Below are 19181 nucleotides of genomic sequence, written 5' to 3' on the forward strand. Positions count from 1 at the left end.
ATCTTACATATTAATACAATATCAATGAACGCAAGATTCACTTGTTTAAGCATCCGAACAACTTTAAACATTGTTCTTCATCTCTTATTCAACTCAATATCCCTATATACACGTGTGTCTTCTTAATCAGTTCAGCATTTCCCAAATGCGATTAGTTGGTGTCAAAATCAAACATCAACAAATGTAATTTCTCATAATAGTCCAAAACAGATTTCAAAGGTTGTTGAAGAAAGTAAATCAACCTTTTTATCCTGACTATTTTTATAATATATCTTGAGCCTTGCACGCTATTGAGTACTTAGAAAATACAAGACTCGCCAGAAACTTTTTTATGGTTAGTGAAAGCTGATAGGATGACATATATAAAGAAAGATTTAAAGTCCTTGAGCAACATGAATATTCATGATCCAAAATTGTTTTGATGCATCGATATAAAACTTTTGATTTCAGGAATGTTTTCTAACTACAGGACCCATTTGAACATTTTTGATAAGATATAGGAGACTTTGATTGCTGGAAACAGTTAATTTGTTTATATCTTTAGTCCACCTGTGTGAGAAAGTGTAAGAGCTAGAGATGGCAACTGCAGTTCCAACGTCCATGAATGTATCAACAACTTGCAAAGAAGAGGTCTTTGATCCTTCGAAAGAGCTTGATGCAGGAGCTTTATTTGTGCTTAAATCATGAGGTTAGTAGCTTAATGATCGGAAAATGATTTTATCATTTCAAGTTGTGCAATAGAGACAAAAATCAGTAAGTTTATCTAATTATGGGGAAAGGATAATTGATGTTACAGGGTCATGGTTACATTGCGGATACCACATGACAACGACAACTGTAGCTCCAGCACTTTTGAGTCTTCCCTTTGCTTTGTCTTTGATGGGTTGGTATGCAGGCATATTGTGTTTAATCCTGTCAGCTTTTGTTACATTTTATTCCTACAATCTTCTGTCATTGGTTTTGGAGCATCATGCATAACTTGGACAGCGCCAGCTTTGATTTCGCGACATGGCTAGAGAAATTCTAGGTTTGTGATGATATTTCTTTTATCAAAATATTCTAATAGTCCACATTAACATGGAGAAAATTTTCAAATAATAAAAATTTTGTTGATTAAGTATTCATAGTCTAATTCAAAAGGACCAGAATGGGGCAAATACTTTGTAGGTCCAATTCAATTTGGCCTATGATGTGGAGCAGTTGTTGCTTTAACTCTTCTTGGAGGGCAGAGCCTACAGGTCAGTCTCACTATTTTCTTCTTTATCTTATGATCTTTCAGAATATTAGATATGCTCCTTAACTTGATGAGAAAACTATCGAAGGGAACCAAAAATTATTAGAAGGTATAAGTTTTTCATTTATCTTCAAACTTGTCTTCTTGTTTTGCAGTTTATATACTTGCTATCTAAACCTAAGGGAACAATGCAACTCTACCAATTTGTCATGATTTTCGGCATTTTGATGCTCGTATTGGTTCAAATTCCATCCTTCCACTCCCTCAGACATATAAATCTGGTCTCTTTGATCCTTTGTCTTGCCTATAGTGCTTGTGCCACAGCTGGTGCTATATACATTGGTAAGAAACAGTAAATTTAGGAGTGTTCTGCTTTTAATCAATTTTTATACATTAACTACTAAAGAGTTATTCTCTAACAGGGTACTCCAAGAATGCGCCAACCACGAACTACTCAATAAGGGAAGTGCACAAAATCGTGTCTTCGGATCCTTCATGTTATTGCAATTATTGCTAAAACATATGGGAATGGCATTTTTGGAAATACAGGTTTATTTCTGAGAATGGCAAGGAATGACAAAAATGCAAAGAGTAAAGAAATTGAGAAATTGCAGAAAATTGGAAGACAAAACGAGAGGAGGAAGGTGTTTGAATCCTGTTTGAGAAAGAGAAGCTAAGAGAAATGTGTTTTGCCTTTCAAATTTTAAATCAACTTCTCTTATTATACTCTAACCCACAAATGTTTAAATCTTTTCACCTTAATCCTTTTTGCTGCTTTAATTACCTTAAGTGTGACACGTCATATTTTTTAACTGAAAAAAAATCTAAAAGATTTTCATGGCCATTTTGTTAAATGGAAACTTAGGATGTCGGGGGAGTTAAATTTTCTCCTTATTAACTCTTTTTAATTATACTCACCAAATGTCTTAAAGGTACACATGTCGTCATTTGAACTATGACCTTCAGTGTTCTTCAATACCCTCGCCCCTCTCTTAAGTTACCTCACCACTAGGTAAATGGTAGAGATTCACTATCTACAATACTCCCCCTTGGACATCTACCAATTACAAGAATTGTATTTAACGTTACTCAAGAAAAACCCTGGTAAAAAACCTAAGTAAAGAAATATAACTTTATAGTGAAATTGTAACATTATAAAGTTGGATTTGCTTCATACTGTCTCATTAAAAACCTTGTCAACAAATCTGGTCAAGGAAAAAAGAGTACAGAGTACAGTGCACATATGTCCAGTATAATAAACCTTTCTAAAAGTCCCCCTAATCGATGCACCTCTTGATCAATGCTCCCCTTCAGAATGGTAAAATTAATTTAGTAACTTATTGAGCCGCCGCATACCAATGCCAATACTAACTTTTCAAATGTTGATTTCAATAAGGCCTTAGTGAATCAATTTGCAAGATTATCACTAGAGCATATTTGTTTAACATCAATCTCTTGATTTTACTGGAATTTGTTAGTATAAAAGAACTTCAGTGAATATGCTTGGTTCTGTCTCCTTTGATATATCCTCCCCTAATTGAACAATACGTTGCATTGTCTTCATTTATAATTGTGGGAGTATTTGAGTTACGTGGCAATTTGTATGTATTTTCAATATGATGGATGACAGATCTTAACCATACGCATTCTCGGTTGGCTGTTGGCAGACTGATTAAACCGAGACCGGCCTTTTGACAGGGTCAAGGAGCAGGTTGAGTATTAAAACATTGAATACAAGCACTCTCATTAGGTGACATAATCTTCAAGTTTTTTAATAGGTGCCCATGTGAGTTTTCTATGATCCTACACATCATAGTAGATCCTGGGTGACCAAGACGATTGTGCCAATTTTAAAAGTTCAGGAATAGTGAACTTCTGGTTCATGACTACATAGATTTCAACATTCTTCAGGTATGTGTAATATACCCTATTGAGAAGGTAGGGAGTTTCTCCAATACATGCTTTTGGCGTGAAATATTAGTAGTGATGCATGGAAACTCTCCATCCTTTTTACTTAAAGTTTCAATGTGGTATCCATTGAGTTGTATATCTTTGAAACTAACAAATTTCTTCTAGATTTGCAAGAGTATAAAGCATCATGGATACTTAATTTAGTTCTGCTTGGTAACAAGAGTGGTTATTTCGGAGCCCTCAATTATGTTTGCAGATCCTAATATGGTATTCATTTTAGCCTTAGTAAAGGTCAAACCTAAGAAACATTTTCTATCCCGAAAGATGGTGTGCATTGTTGCACTATTTACATACAAATGCCTCTACCATTAGTGGATATCGATGTCTTGGTTTCGAAGTCTATCCTTAATTTTTTTTTACATTAGAAAGATGTTTACAGAACTTCATCTTCATGATATGGAACTTCAAGTCCATTTTTGTCTCTGTTTTACAAACTTCATGTTTTAATCAGTATTTAGAACTTCAAGATCTAAAACAATTTCATTTATGGAACTTCAAGTTCATTTATCATATATAGATGGAAGCACAATTATACGTTGGTTATCGAAATATAATAAAAGCAGACCAGCTATAAAGTTGTATTCAACAAGAATAAACAGATCCAACTATGAAGGCTGTATTCAACAATAAAAATTATCTATCATAGAAGCGAAATTTAACAATATAAATTGATTCGACCATAGAGGCGGAATTTACAATAATAAATAAATCTGACCATTGAGGTGAAATTTAATAATAATAATAAATCTAGCCATAAAGGTGGAAACATAGATTAAAGAACACATGTAGGATCGGAGTACGTACTTTCAATAAGGGTACAACATTACACTTGTTAAGCTCTTCGTGTTGATAACGTGTTGTGATTTAGTGATGTTACTTAGTAATAACTCAAGAAGGTAAAGTAAATAACAAAGACAAAGTGAGAGAATTGAAATATGTGATTGATATTGTTAATCCCTCAAAAATTTTGGATGTAGAGAATGAAAGGGATAGGAGGTATTTATAGCCATCACATCCTGCCACTTTCACCGTCTCAAGTTACCTCGACCACGAGGTAAATGGTGGAGGTTCACTACAATAAATTGTCTTTTTTTGGTTAAATGATGGCTCACCAATGGTACTCTTGATGCATCAATTTTGGGTCCAACTTAGCACAAGAATTTCCCCGTGTATGAACCATGCATCATGGGATACATAATATATATATTCATCATAACATACACACCCACCTAGGGGTGTTCAAAAGAACCGATTGAAACCGGAACCGATGGGTACCGGGTTTGGTCTGATTCCTACCCGGAACCGGCCGTAACGGGTAGGTTCCGGTTCAAATTTTTGAAACCTGAACCGGGAACCAGACAATAAAAATAAAATTAAAGAGTAAGGGGGTTAATAAAAACTTTTGTGAAAAAGTAATGTGATTACATTTATATTTATATTTCATAACATTAAATAAGTTAGTTTGACTTTTGAGAATCTACCTTTACAAGGTAATGGAGTTTGTAATTTTGAATTTTGAATTATAATTTGTAATTTTATTTTGTTAACAAGTGCCAAGGATTGTAAGTTTTTAAGGTTTTTTTTGCCATTTTAAAAACTTTTGGGGGGTAATAAAATTTACAGGTACCCAGAATTGGAACTGGAACTGTTGTTCAGGTTCCGGTTTTGGGTACCTAGGAACTAGAACCGTCGGTTCTGGTTTCGGTTCCAAATTTCAAGAAACTGTCGGTTTTGGTTCTGGTTCCGGTTCCTTCAAAAAATACAGGGTACCCGGAACCGAACACCCTTACACCCACCTAAGCTAATCACCCAATGAAACAAACAAATATTTCTTCCAATCACCCCAAAATGGATTCCCTCATTCTATCTCCAAGCTTTGAATTACATTAAATATCTATATTGTTAAGTTTCTAGGGTTTATGAAAACCTATACTTTGTGGTAAAACTTAGTAACAAATCAACAATCAGACTCATGACAGATAAATAGAAACAAGTAGAGAACAAGACAAGCAAAATTATAGTGGTTTGGCTTTACAGCCTACATCCACTCTCCAAGGCTCACACTAGGGATTTTATTATATCAATAATGTACAATGATAAAGCTTTCATCAGAACATAAGTAAAACATCAAAAAAGGAAGGAACACACCGATCGTAAAACCCTAAATCTCTCAGCCCAAACTCTGCCCTTTCTTTCTGGACCAGCATGTGTTTAATACGCAAGCTTTACTCCTGGATCATCAGCCATCTGTCCTTGATTCTCCAAAATCGAAAGCTTGCTGGATCAGTTCTAGAACTTTCTTCAAGGTGAGGAGCTGTCGCTCCAAACAGGCTGTCGAACCAAACAGAAATGAGAGAGGAAAGGAGGCTGCGGGAAAATGAGAGACCTAATTAGATAATCATTAGGTTGGTCAAAAAGACGTCGCATAGGAAAGTTTGACTGAAAAAACTTAAGTTGACTCCACCGTGGCAAATCAGGAGCCACATCACCACAATTCTCCACCTTGGCTTCTTGATTTGTCACCCTTCCATGTGGCCTTGGAAATTTTTTACCAGTTCACTCTTGAACTTGAAGAGACTCATACAGAGCCTGTGCTTCTCAAATGGGATAGATTGGTGAACATGTCGGCAGGATTATGAGATCCATCAATTTTCTCAATCTCAATTTCTCCTCTTTCGATCATTTCCCTAATGAAATGAAGACGGACATCAATGTGTTTGGTTCTTTCATGGAAAACTTGGTTTTTACAAAGGTGGATTGCACTCTGACTGTCACTATTATCTTCACTGTCTATTGCTCAATCCCTAGCTCACTGATCAGACCTTTCAACTAGATGGCCTTCTGCTACCTCAGTCAATGCAACATACTCTGATTCAGTTGAAGACAGAGTTACCATATGCTGTAATTTTGATTTCCAACTGACAGTGTTTCCCGTAAAGTAAAAACAAACCCAGATGTAGACTTTCTTTGTCTAAATCCCTGCATAATGCATCAACAGAACCCTCAACACACTCATCACAACTATGGTTTTTCTTAAAAACATTCCTATTGATTTGGTTCCTTGTAAGTATCTCATAATCCATTTAAGAGTCATCCAGTGAGTCCTTCCTGGATTGCTCATGAACCTACTAACCAAACTTACAACAAACCTAAATCTGGTCTTGAACAAACCATCAAGTACATTAGGCTCCCCAATGCACTAGCATAAGGTATCCCTGCATTTCAAGTTATCAATTTCAGTTTGTGGACTCTGCTCATGTGAAAGCTTTAGGTGAGCACGAGAGGAGTCTGAACAGATTTAGCATCTAGCATGTTGAATTTCTTCAGAATTTTCTCAGTGTAGTCTTGTTGGACTAACTTTAGACTTTCAGCAGCTCTATTTCTGACAAAGAAACACCAAGAATTTTCTGAGCCTGACCCAGCTCTTTCATTTCAAACTTGGTGTTCAACAGCTTCTTCAATCGACACAACTCAGATTTATCATGGCATGCCACAAGCATATCATCCACATACAACAGTAAAAAAATGTGTGTCAGTTCTGAGATTCTTTTATAGTAAAATAGCTGTCAAAGTTACATCTATTAAACCCTATTTCTAGCATAAAAGAATCAAATTTCTTATACCACTGTCGTGGTGACTGTTTCAAACCATACAAAGATTTTTTAAATGACAAACTTTACCTGTAGCACTGTTGTAACCTTCAGGCTGCTCATTAGAATACTTTCTTCCAATCCCCATACAAGAAGGCTGTCTTCACATCAAGTTGTTCTAATTCCAGATTGAATTGAACTACAAGAGAAATCAGGACCCAATAGATGTATGCTTGACTACGGGGGAAAAAATTTCATTATAGTCAACCCCCTCTACTGTGTGAACCTTTTGCTACTAACCTAGCCTTGTACCTAGGGTGCATCTTGAGTTTTTAAACCTGGTTTCTTTTTGAAAATCCATTTACATTTTTACCACCCTACAGTCTGGTTTATCAACTAAAGCCCATGTATGATTCTTCATAAAGGAATCAAATTCTTCTTAATGGCTTTCTTCCATTCCAATTTTTCAAATCCAGAAACTGCTTCTTGGAATGTCTTAGGTTCACATTCATCTCTTCCTCCACTGAAGAGCATAAGCCACCAGATCTGCATATCCTAGTCTACTTGGAGGTCTGATTATTTCCTAATTCTATCTCTTGATAATTGATATCAGTCAAGTTTGAAGTATCTACCCCTGGGTATTCTGTCCTACTTCATGATCACCAATTGGTTCTTCCTCATGAGTGTCTAACTCCTCAACTCCACCTTGATTCAAACTTGGGCTAAAACTGGAGTCGTCACTTCTAGTTTAGGTGTCTCGCTCTGAATAAGAGTTCTAAATTCATCAGGTTTGTTTCCTAAGCATGTAGGGTATTTTCTCTGAATATGGCATCTCTACTCACAAAACATTTCTTAGTTTCTAAATTCCAGAACTTGTAACCTTTAACCCCATCTGGATTCCTAAGAAAATGCATTTAGTGGCTCTAGGTTTTAACTTTTCATCCTTAGAATGGACATAGGCTAGACATCCAAAAATCTCAAGGTTTTCAAGGTTTACCGGATGACAGTCCACCTTTCAAGTGGGACTCTAAAACCTATAGTTGATGAGGGTGTTCTGTTTATCAAGTAGACTGCAGTATGGGCTGCTTCTACTCAGAACTTGACGGAAGTTTGGAACATGACAGGATACTTCTTACCCTTTCTAAAATAGTCTTATTCATCCTTTCACAGAGTCCATTGTTGTGGAGTGTGTCTCACTGTCTATGTCTAACTACCCCATTAATTCTACAGTAGTTATTGAACTCCTCATTAATGAATTCCAAACCATTATCGTTCTTAGCTTTTTCAGTTTCTTTCCACTTTGCTTTTCAACCATGGTTTTCCATTCCTTAATACTAGAAAAGGTCTCATCCTTAGTTTTAAGAAAATAAATCAAACATGCCTAGAGTAGTCATCTACAATACTAAAGAAATACCTAACCCTCCAAGTGAATAATGCTTAGATGGTCCCATAAATCAGAGTGCACATACTCAAGTGGTGAGCTTGAATAGTGTTGTCCAGTCCCAAACTTTACCCTGCACATTTTCCCAAATACACAATGTTCACAAAAGTTCAGATTCCCTATTTTATCCCCACCTAGTAGGTTTTTGTTACTGAGTTCACTAAGCCCTTTTCACTAACATGGGCAAGCCTTCTATGCCACAAGGTAGTCTTATCTAGTTCCTCAGTTGCCCCAATATTAGCCTCCCCACTATCAGTCCTACCTTTCAACACATACAGCCCATTTCTTTTTTCAACCTTCATAATAACCAAAGACCCTTAAGACACTAAGACTCTCATTAACAGTCTTATAATTCAGACCTATAGAGTTAAAGTTCCAAGAGAGATAAGGTTCGTTTAAGTCAGGGTATACCTAACATCAGTAAGTGTCTTAGTTAATCACTATGGAGTTTCAGCTTAACATATCCTATTCCTTGATATGACAGACAGACAACATTGTTTCCCATCATTACTTTCCCACCATCTAAAGGTTGAAAGAGCTAAACCACTCTATTAGGTGTCATATGATAGGTGCAACCAATGTCTAAGATCCACTAATCCCTAGTACTGCCCTCTGAAATAACTAGGACCTCTGAACTCCATAACCTTCTGATACTACCCCTGCACTGCCTCCATCATCCTCTTTCTCATATTTCTTTTTTTTTCTTCAGGACAGTCTCTCCTAAGGTGACCCTCCTTATGACAGAAGAAACACTTCATTTCCCAGGTTTGGACTTAGACCTATGTCTATTCTGCCCCCCCTTTTTCCAGTTCTTCTTTTCAGATTTCCTCTTACTACAAGACCCTCACCATCACTCACATTCTTATCCCTAATTCTATTTTCTGTATCTTTAGCTGAGATAGCTTCTAATACTTCTTCATATTTCAGAGTCTGCCTGCATATTTCAAAGTCTCTACAAAATTTGAATAAGTTTTAGATAGGTTTAACAAGATTACAGCTTGATCTTTATCACCTATTTCAATAGATATACTCTCTAAATCTTGTATATCTTAAGAAACTCATTTTTGTCTTTTGTGACTTTTGTTCATCCATCTTAAACCCAAACAAACTCTGTTTTAGAAATAACCTATTAGGCACAGTCTTAGACTGATAAAGTGAGTCTAACCTGCTCCATTCTTTGTAGAATATTCTCTTTCTTGACTTCCCGAAGTACTTTGTCACCAAGCCAAGAATTAGAGAACTTTTGGCCTTGTTCAGCATGTCTTGTTTTTCTGTGGTGGTTAATGTATCAAGTAGCTCGTCTCTCCTTTCAGAGCCAACGCCAAACCCTCTTTAACCAATACTGCCTCCATCTTCATTTTCCACAAGCCAAAATCGTTTTCACCTATAAACTTTTCAAGCTCAAATTTAGTCGACATGTCTTTCTTATAGATCCGAAAAACATTCAGTAATAGGAAAGAGATCAGTTTAAGGAAATCCTAAAAACGACTAAAGAACAGAGAAACCCTAATTGGACCTTCAATCAAGCTCTGATGCCAATTTGTTAAGTTTCTAGGGTTATGAAAACCTATACTTTGTGGTGAAAACTTAGTAACAAATCAACAATCAAACTCATGACAGATAAAATAAACAAGTAGAGAACAACAACAGCAAAATTATAGTGGTTTGGTTTACAGCCTACATCCACTCTCCAAGGCTCAACTAGGGATTTTATTATCAATTAAGAATGTACAGTGATTAAGCTTTCATCAAAACATAAGGTAAAACATCAAACAAGGAAGGACACACCGATTCGTAAAACCCTAAATCTCTAGCCCAAACTTTGCCCTTTCTTTCTGGACCAGCTAGTGTTAAATACGCAAGCTTTACTCCTGGATCATCAGCCATCTGTCCTTGATTCTCCAAAACCGAAAGCTTGCTGGATCAGTTCTAGAACTTTCTTCAAGGTGAGGAGCTGTCCTCCTCCAACAGGCTGTCGAACCAAACAAAAAAGAGAGAGGAAAGGAGGCTGCGTGAAAATGAGAAGACCTAATTAGATAAGTCATTAGGTTGGTCAAAAACGACGTGCATAGAAAGTTTGACTGAAAAAACTTAAGCTGCATCCAAGTGGCAAATCAGGAGCCACGTCACCACATATATGATTACCCATTAAATGACCAGTTGACTTCGGTAACATGCTAAAATTCATGATACTATTTCTACAGTAGTCCAAAGCAGTTTGCTTTATTTAATCAAACTCTTGCACGACATTGAATAGTTCTCTACTACTTTAGGCGCTGAGGTTGCTTTCTTCTTCTGTCCTTATTATAACTCTACATGAAACACTTAAATTTCATTCATACAATCAAATCATACGAGAATTCATTAAATTATACTACTCATCCATCCATAGAATTTGAATGTCTTGTATATCCATTAAAAGGTTTGAAAAGAGATATGGGAACCATCCTCCCCAATTCAATGAATACATCTACGGCAGCGAAGGATGAAGAGGACACCTTCCAAAAAAACTTGATGCTGGAGCACTTTTGTGCTTAAATCCAGAGGTTAAAAGAGAAGAAAAAAAATGTTGTTATGATTATTTTATGTGGTCCTTCCTGCACTCTTTGTTCTAAATTTATTATGGCTGCAGGGTCATGGCTGCACTGTGGATATCATTGACACAATCAATTGTAGCTCAGCTCTTAAGTCTTCCCTTGGCATGTCTTTGATGGGTGGTTTCTGGTGTTCAGCCTGACTCTGTTAGCTCTGGGAACATTCTATTCTTATAACCTCTTGTCACTTGTTTTGGAGCACCATGCACAGCTCGGACAGCGCCAGCTTCGCTTTCGCGACATGGCGACAGAATTCTAGGTGGGGAAGTGAAGTTAATACTATTGAATGAAGATATTGTAGTTTTATAATAACACTTCATCATCATCATCTAAACTTCCAAGTTTCCTGTTTATGCAAAATTTAAGGTGCTGATATGAGTTCTTGGTCTGATTTTTAGGGCCTGGATGGGGTAGATACTTTGTGGGTCCAATTCAATTTGGCGTCTGCTATGGCGCGGTTATCGCTTGTATTTTCTGGGGGGCAAAGTCTCAAGGTCATTGTTATTCTTCTTGTGTCAGAAAATAATTTTCTGCGTTTTTTTTAATCAAAACGTTCTTTTGTTTTGGCAGAGTATTTACTTGCTCTCTACCTCAAGCAGAACAATGCAGCTCTACCAATTTGTTGTAATTTTTGGAATCCTAATGCTAATTTTGGGACAAATTCCATCCTTCCACAACCTGAGGCATATCAATCTGGTTTCTCTAACCTTTCTCTAGAGTATAGTGCATGTGCCACAGCTGGTTCCATATACATAGGTAAGGAAGGACAATAAATTCTGAAATAACAAGTAGCTTTGTCCTAAAACCATTTCATTTAACTAACTATGATTCTCTGCAGGAAGAATCCAAAAAGCGGCCTGCGAAGGACTATCTATTAAGGGAGGAGCACAGAATCGAGTCTTTGGATCCTTTATGCTATTTTGATCATCGCTACCACATATGGGAATGGAAATATTCCTGAAATACAGGTTCCTTATAACTTGAATGTTGATTTTCTGCAGTAGTAATTAAAACACGGCTAGCAGTTGTTTCAAATGAAACAAGTTTCCGAATTTTTCGTTGTTCCAGGCAAACTATAGCACCACCAGTAAAGGGGAAAATGCTCAAGGGATTAGTGTGGTTATGCTGTTGTGGTCTCCACATTTTTCAGTGTTGCGATTTCTGGATTTGGGCATTGGGAATAATCAGGCCCGGGAATAGTTCTTCAGAATTTTATAGTGAACGATGAGCCTCTGTTGCCCACTTGGGTTCTCTTGATGACAATGCTTTTACGATCCTCCAAGTGGTGCTGTTTCATGGTAAGACCTGTCTCATTCCCTGCCATGTCCCAATGGAATATCAATATGATAGATGAGCCAGATATAATGATTTTGGTCTGCAGGTTTACTTGCAGCCAACAAATGAAGCATTTGAAAAGAAATTTGTAGATGCAAAGATTGAACAATTCGCCATTCGCAATGTAGTACCAAGGTTGTTTTCCGATCGTTATGTGGTGGTCGCGACAAATGTTGCGCAATGTTTCCCTTTTCGGAGACTCAATGCAATACTTGGAGCATTTGGATTCATACCCCTGACTTTGTTCTGCCAATGGTCTTCTACAATGTCACTTTTAAGCCCTCCAGCAGACACTAATTTTCTGGGGAAACACATTGAGTTGTCATCTTTACATTGTTGGCAGCGGTGGGACAATATCTTCTATTCGGCAGATGATCCTTGATGCCAACACCTACAGCTTATTCGCTAACGTGTAACGATAACCAGTATTTACATTAATCAGGAATGACTACGCTAGAAAATTTCAAAAGTATAATATGTATGAACAATGAAAATCACAGCAAAAAGTATGTGGAGCAATTCATAAAATTCTGTAGCCTCCTTGTCAAAAAGCGAAAATTAGTAAGAATAATAATAGTCTGCAGCTTCTAATATTAGTATTTTATCCATTTAAAGTTCTGTATAAGATACAAAATATAGGACAAATTTGACTTTCATAAGAATCCTTAGTAAAATATGTGTATCTTGACTGGACTTTTTCTGTATAATGTAATTTCTCAGAATAGTCCAAAACAGATTTCAAAGGTTGTTGAAGAAAGTCACTCAACCTTTTTATCCTGACTACTTTATAATATATCTTGAGCCTTGCACGCTATTGAGTACTTAGAAAATACAGAACTCGCCAGAAACTTTTTTATGGTCAGTGAAAGCTGACAGGATGACATATATAAAGAAAGATTTAGAGTCCTTGAGCAACTTGAATCTCATGATCCAAAATTGTTTTGATGCATCGATATAAAACTTTTGATTTCAGGAATGTTTTTTAACTACAGGACCCACTTGAACATTTTTGATAAGATATAGGAGACTCTGATTGCTGGAAACAGTTAATTTGTTTATATCTTTAGTCCACCTGTGTGAGCAAGTGTAAGAGCTAGAGATGGCAACTGCAGTTCCAACTTCCATGAATGTATCAACAACTTGCAAAGAAGAGGTCTTTGATCCTCCGAAAGAGGTTGATGCAGGAGCTTTATTTGTGCTTAAATCACGAGTTTAGTATATTAATGGATCGGAAAATGATTTTATCATTTCAAGTTGTGTAATAGAGACACAAATCAGTAAGTTTATCTAGTATGGGGAAAGGATAATTGATGTTACAGGGTCATGGTTGCATTGCAGATACCACATGACAACAACAATTGTAGCTCCAGCACTTTTGAGTTTTCCCTTTGCTTTGTCTTTGATGGGTCGGTATGCAGGCATATTGTGTTTGATCCTGTCAGCTTTTGTTACATTTTATTCCTACAATCTTCTGTCATTGGCTTTGGAGCATCATGCACAGCTTGGACAGCACCAGCTTCGATTTCGTGACATGGCTAGAGATATTCTAGGTTTGTGATGATATTTCTTTTATCAAATGTTCTAATAGTCCACATTAACATAGGAGAAAATTTTCAAATAATAAAAAATTTGTTGATTGAGTATTCATAGTCTAATTCAACAGGACCAGAATGGGGCAAATACTTTGTAGGTCCAATTCAATTTGGCCTATGCTATGGAGCAGTTGTTGCTTTAGCTCTTCTTGGAGGGCAGAGCCTAAAGGTCAGTCTCACTATTTTCTTCTTTATCTTATGATCTTTCAGAATATTAGATATGCTCCTTAACTTGATGTGAAAACTATCCAAGTGAACCGAAAATTATTTGAAGGTATAAGTTTTTCATTTATCTTCAAACTTGTCTTCTTGTTTTGCAGTTTATATACTTGCTATCTAGACCTAAAGGAACAATGCAGCTCTACCAATTTGTCATGATTTTTGGCATTTTGATGCTCGTATTGGTTCAAATTCCATCCTTCCACTCCCTCAGACATATAAATCTGGTTTCTTTGATCCTTTGTCTTGCCTATAGTGCTTGTGCCACAGCTGGTGCTATATACATTGGTAAGAAACAGTAAATTTAGGAGTGTTCTGCTTTTAATCGATTTTTATACATTAACTACTAAAGAGTTATTCTCTAACAGGGTACTCCAAGAATGCGCCCAACACGAACTATTCAATAAAGGGAAGTGCACAAAATCGTGTCTTCGGATCCTTCAATGCTATTGCAATTATTGCTAAAACATATGGGAATGGCATTTTTCCGGAAATACAGGTTTATTGCCACTGACCTTATTATTTGGTGATGGGAAAATTTAAGGGGAAGGAAAGAAACCTTAGGAATCAGATTTGCATTTTCAACTATAATAGTTATTTTGAGAAAGTACTATAAGCTTAAAGCCATTTTTTTTTCTTTTTTTTTTTTTTTTTGGCAGGTAACTATAGCACCTCCAGTGAAGGGTAAAATGTTTAAAAGATTATGTTAGAGTTATGCTGTGGTCATCTCAACTTTTTTCAGTGTTGCAATCTCTGGGTATTGGGCATTTGGCAATCAATCTCAGGGAACTGTTTTAGCAAATTTTATGGTTAATGAAAAGCCTCTGTTGCCCACTTGTGTTCTCTTGATGACCAATGTTTTTGCCCTCTTGCAACTATCAGCTGTTTGTGTGGTGAGTCTTTTTTTACTCGGTAGTTTTGGCAAATTTCTTGTTCATTTAATGATGTCTTTCCACACACATTTACCTCAGAAAAATTTGCGAAATCAATGGCAATCGGTATCCTCATATAGAGCTTTTCAGAAACCTATCAAAAAATAAGAGCTTCATTCCAAGAACATGGGGACTATTTGAAATAATAAGCCTGCAAATAAATAATTGTCTCATTATTTGTAGTATATGTTGTTTTGACTAGGCTGAAAAACTTGGTGCAGGTAAACTTGCAGCTGACAAATGAAGTGCTTGAACGAAAGTTCGCTGACCCAAGGCTTGATCAATTCTCCGTTCGCAACGTTATACCTCGATTGGTTTTTTGATCATTATCAGTAGCCACAGCCATAACTCTTGCTGCAATGTTTCCGTTCTTCGGACACATAAATGCAGTAATTGGAGCATTTGGATGCCTGCCTCTGGACTTCATTTTGCCAATGGTCTTCTACAATGTGACCTTCAAGCCCCCCAAACACAGCCTGATTTTCTGGTGTAACACATTGATTGCTATAATCTTTTCAGCTTTGGCAGTTCTTGGGGCAATATCATCAATCAGGCAGATGGTTGTTGATGCCAAAACTTACAGCTTGTTCGCTAACTTGTAGAGGCTAAAATAGATCATTTATGTTGTTCTGCAAAATGAGTACATGCTAGTCAAGAAACTTATAATTAAGAAACATATGTCGTTTATTCGGAAAAAAAAAATTGCAACCTCGACGCAGAAGAATACCCATCAAAGATCATGTAAACTTAAGCAACAACCATTATTAATTTTCTTATTAACATAACTAATCATCACAACACTCTCAAAATGGTAACAGTTGATAAAATCATCTATAAGTATGAAATTGTCATTTCTAGTTTCACATATGAAAGAGAGAAAGAGACAGGCTCATTGATTTTTCTTAAAATATCTCCCAAAGAAGATCCTTGGAATCTTCAGCATTTTTATTGATAATAAAAAATATCCCCCTTCTTTTATTCTTCTTCACAACGTTACATGTGCTTCTTAAAGTGATGGGGATGGATAGCTACAAGCCAAAAACAAAGGAAGAAAATATTTGGATTCATTGTTTTTTAACATTTGACAAAATATGAAGTATAGTATCTGAGTAAATGATTCAAAAAAAAAAATTAAAAGAATCACATGATAGAGACACCCCACTTAATATACGTCACAAAGTAAAGCAGATAAATTTGACTATAGATTGCTTAAAGGTTCAAACAGTTGAAAAGTTTATGAATATTTTAAGAGTAAAATATTCGTTTCGCCATTGGATTTTCCTTGCACGTTGCACTCTCCTGAGGAAAAGTTCAATGCGGTTTTCAACAATTATAAAATTATTGACAATGAAAATAACATCCAAAATTTGCTGTAGAGTTTGATTTTAAGCTTGAATATTGCATGATTTATCCTAATATTTAGCAGGCGAATGTGACCAGTTGACTTGACCAAACCTGCAAATTGGGTTCTGCATATAATCTCCAGGACCCAAATACTAATTTCTCGTTGCTAAGATACTTTGTTCACAGAACTGTCAGTGAATTGCAAAGAGAAAAGATGGGAACTTTGGTTCCAGGCTCCCTGAATATATCAACCGCGGATAAAGAAACAGGCATCATCGATACTCCAAAAGAGCTTGATGCTGGAGCTTTGTTCGTCCTCAAGTCGAAAGGTAGGCATAGTATTAGCTTAAATTTTGTGAAACTTCAGAAGAAATATGACAGAAAAATTATCTTTATCAGAATGCGTATTGTGTTCTTTTCTAAAAGTGGGTGTAATTTGGCTGCAGGATCATGGCTGCACTGTGGATACCATTTGACAACATCAATTGTTGGTCCTGTGATTTTCAGTCTTCCCTTTACTCTGGCCTTGCTTGGCTGGGTTCCTGGAGTTTTAACTGTGACTCTTGCGGCCCTGGTGACTTTCTATTCCTATAATCTTCTCTCTGTGGTTTTGGAGCACCACGCTCAACTCGGAAAACGCCAGCTTCGTTTCAGGGACATGGCCAGGGACATTTTAGGTTAGTCTGTGATATTTGAACACACTTTTCAGAATCTATGGAACATATTTAATTGACAGAAGGGAAAGTAACCAAATATGTAACTTGCCAGGACCTGGATGGAGCAAATTTTTGGTAGCACCACTTCAGTTTGCAATATGCTATGGTGCTGTAATTTCTTGTACCCTGCTTGGAGGGCAGAGCATCAAGGTCAGTTAGTGTCTCATATGGGAATATTCATGTAATTTTTTTATTTTAAAAAGCAGTTTTATATCAATCAAACACTGAAAAACAAGTATGAAATTACCTTAAAATGTTCAATGCTCTAACATCATACTGATATTCAATGATTTTGATTAGTGGAATTCTATGGTGGTTTGTTGGAAGAAAAAGCTAGAATATATTCAATATAAAGTATAAAGAAGTAAGAATTATGAGTTTTGTTTACTTTATTTATTCTTCAATTTACATTTCTGCAGTTCATTTACTTGCTCTATCAGCCAAAAGGAACAATGCAGCTGTACCAATTCATAGTCATTTTCTCAGCTGTGCCGCTAATTCTAGCACAAATGCCATCTTTCCACTCACTGAGGCACATTAACCTTGTCTCCTTAGTCCTCTGTCTGCTTTACAGCGCCTGCGTTGTTGCTGGTTCCATATATATTGGTAAGCAGAAAATCACAAGACAGAAGTTACATGCAACAATGTGTTTTATGCATACAATTCTTATCTCTCAGGAAATTCAAAGAATGCGCCTGCTAGAGACTATTCAATGAATGGATCTCAAGTAAATCACATTTTTGGTGCTTTCAATGGTATTTCAATCATCGCTACCACATATGCAAGTGGAATTATACCTGAAATACAGGTTTTTCCTTCACTTCCTTCTTCTCGTAATGAGAACATGTATACTTGTCTTTACTATCTTAATTTTCAAATGAATCTAACTGTCAACAAATTTAACTGAAGTACTAATCTGGTTCAATAATATAAGGTGATTTAAGATAGCTAATAGCATAAAATCCTGAACTTTCACAGGCAACTATAGCACCTCCAGTGAAGGGCAAGATGTTCAAAGGCTTATGCATCTGTTACACTGTCATAGTCATCACATATTTCAGTGTCGCCATCTCTGGGTACTGGACATTTGGTAATCAATCTCTACCAACAATCCTTACCAATTTTATGGGTGATGGAAAGCCATTGCTGCCCACTTGGTTTCTTCTGATGACCAACATCTTCACTCTTATGCAACTAGCTGCCATCACTGTGGTAAGAGCTGCCCATTATAGCTTTGGTAATTATTCTAATGATCTGTCCAAAATCACACACAAGGAATCAAGAAAGAATGGAACTTCAAAGATAAATAGCACTGCAATGTTTTCTATTCTCCAACCTAGCATTATTTTTGTTAATACCTTTGATTTGGCAAAATAATATTGCTTCTACCATGGTTGAGTCAAGTTAACTTCTTCCATAAACTGAAATGAGCCAGCCAGGCCCAAACTTGAGCAATATTTCGGGTTGCAATATGATAATATATTGTTTATTGCAGATTTACTTGCAACCAACAAATGAAGTGTTTGAAAAATGGTTTGCAAATCCGAAGATGGATCAATTCTCCATTCGCAACGTCATACCACGACTAATATTCCGGTCACTTTCAGTGATCAGTGCCACATTTATTGCCGCAATGTTACCTTTCTTTGGAGACATCATGGCACTTTTTGGAGCATTTGGATGCATACCTCTAGATTTCATATTGCCTATGGTTTTCTACAATGTGACTTTCAAGCCATCCAAACAAAGCATAATATTTTGGGGAAACACATTAATAGCAGTAGTATCCTCAGGATTGGTGGCAGTAGGGGCAGTAGCATCAGTTCGACAAATAGTTCTTGACGCTAAGATGTACAATTTATTTGCTAATATGTAATACCAACGATAATACTATGTACTGATTATTGTGGCCAGAATGAAACTATTCACCTTGCCAAGTATGCGTACATTACACACAAGAAATTCTTAATAAGGTACTAAAATGAGCAGCTTCATAGCAAGAAAAAGGAGAGAAGAGTGTACGAGACATCACCACATGAAACCTCATTTTGACAATAGACCCAAATATTAATTTGGTGAGGCTTTTATAGAAAGTGGATTTGCAGAAAGTTGCTCTCTATAGGATACTTTAAAGCATTTTTTGAACAATACCTATAGATACTTCAATTATGTAAACCTTATGTGCTTCTTCAATTGATGAAAATGACAGCTAC

The 19181-nt window shown here is 36.4% G+C and overlaps 1 protein-coding gene and 2 pseudogenes across 2 annotated transcripts; all 3 read left to right on the forward strand.

Annotated features, from left to right (window-relative positions):
• Window positions 1–576: 576 nt before the first annotated feature.
• On the forward strand, window positions 577–12744 carry LOC116145762 (annotated as a pseudogene).
• Window positions 12745–13264: 520 nt separating this feature from the next.
• LOC116145955 lies at window positions 13265–15510 on the forward strand (annotated as a pseudogene).
• Window positions 15511–16270: 760 nt separating this feature from the next.
• LOC116145898 (GABA transporter 1-like) lies at window positions 16271–19136 on the forward strand. 2 transcript variants are annotated; one of them, XM_031431342.1, is made up of 7 exons: window positions 16275–16581; window positions 16699–16929; window positions 17021–17118; window positions 17388–17574; window positions 17646–17776; window positions 17947–18180; window positions 18464–19131. In XM_031431342.1, the coding sequence occupies exons 1-7, from the start codon at window positions 16467–16469 to the stop codon at window positions 18842–18844; spliced, it is 1377 nt and encodes a 458-aa protein (XP_031287202.1). In that variant the 5' UTR covers window positions 16275–16466; the 3' UTR covers window positions 18845–19131. The 2 variants fall into 2 exon arrangements, with proteins under 2 accessions (XP_031287193.1, XP_031287202.1); XM_031431333.1 differs by having other exon boundaries at window positions 16271–16929; window positions 18464–19136.
• Window positions 19137–19181: the final 45 nt, after the last annotated feature.

The sequence above is a fragment of the Pistacia vera genome, unplaced genomic scaffold (assembly GCF_008641045.1).
Source record: "Pistacia vera cultivar Batoury unplaced genomic scaffold, PisVer_v2 Contig1145, whole genome shotgun sequence".
Lineage (NCBI taxonomy): Eukaryota > Viridiplantae > Streptophyta > Magnoliopsida > Sapindales > Anacardiaceae > Pistacia > Pistacia vera.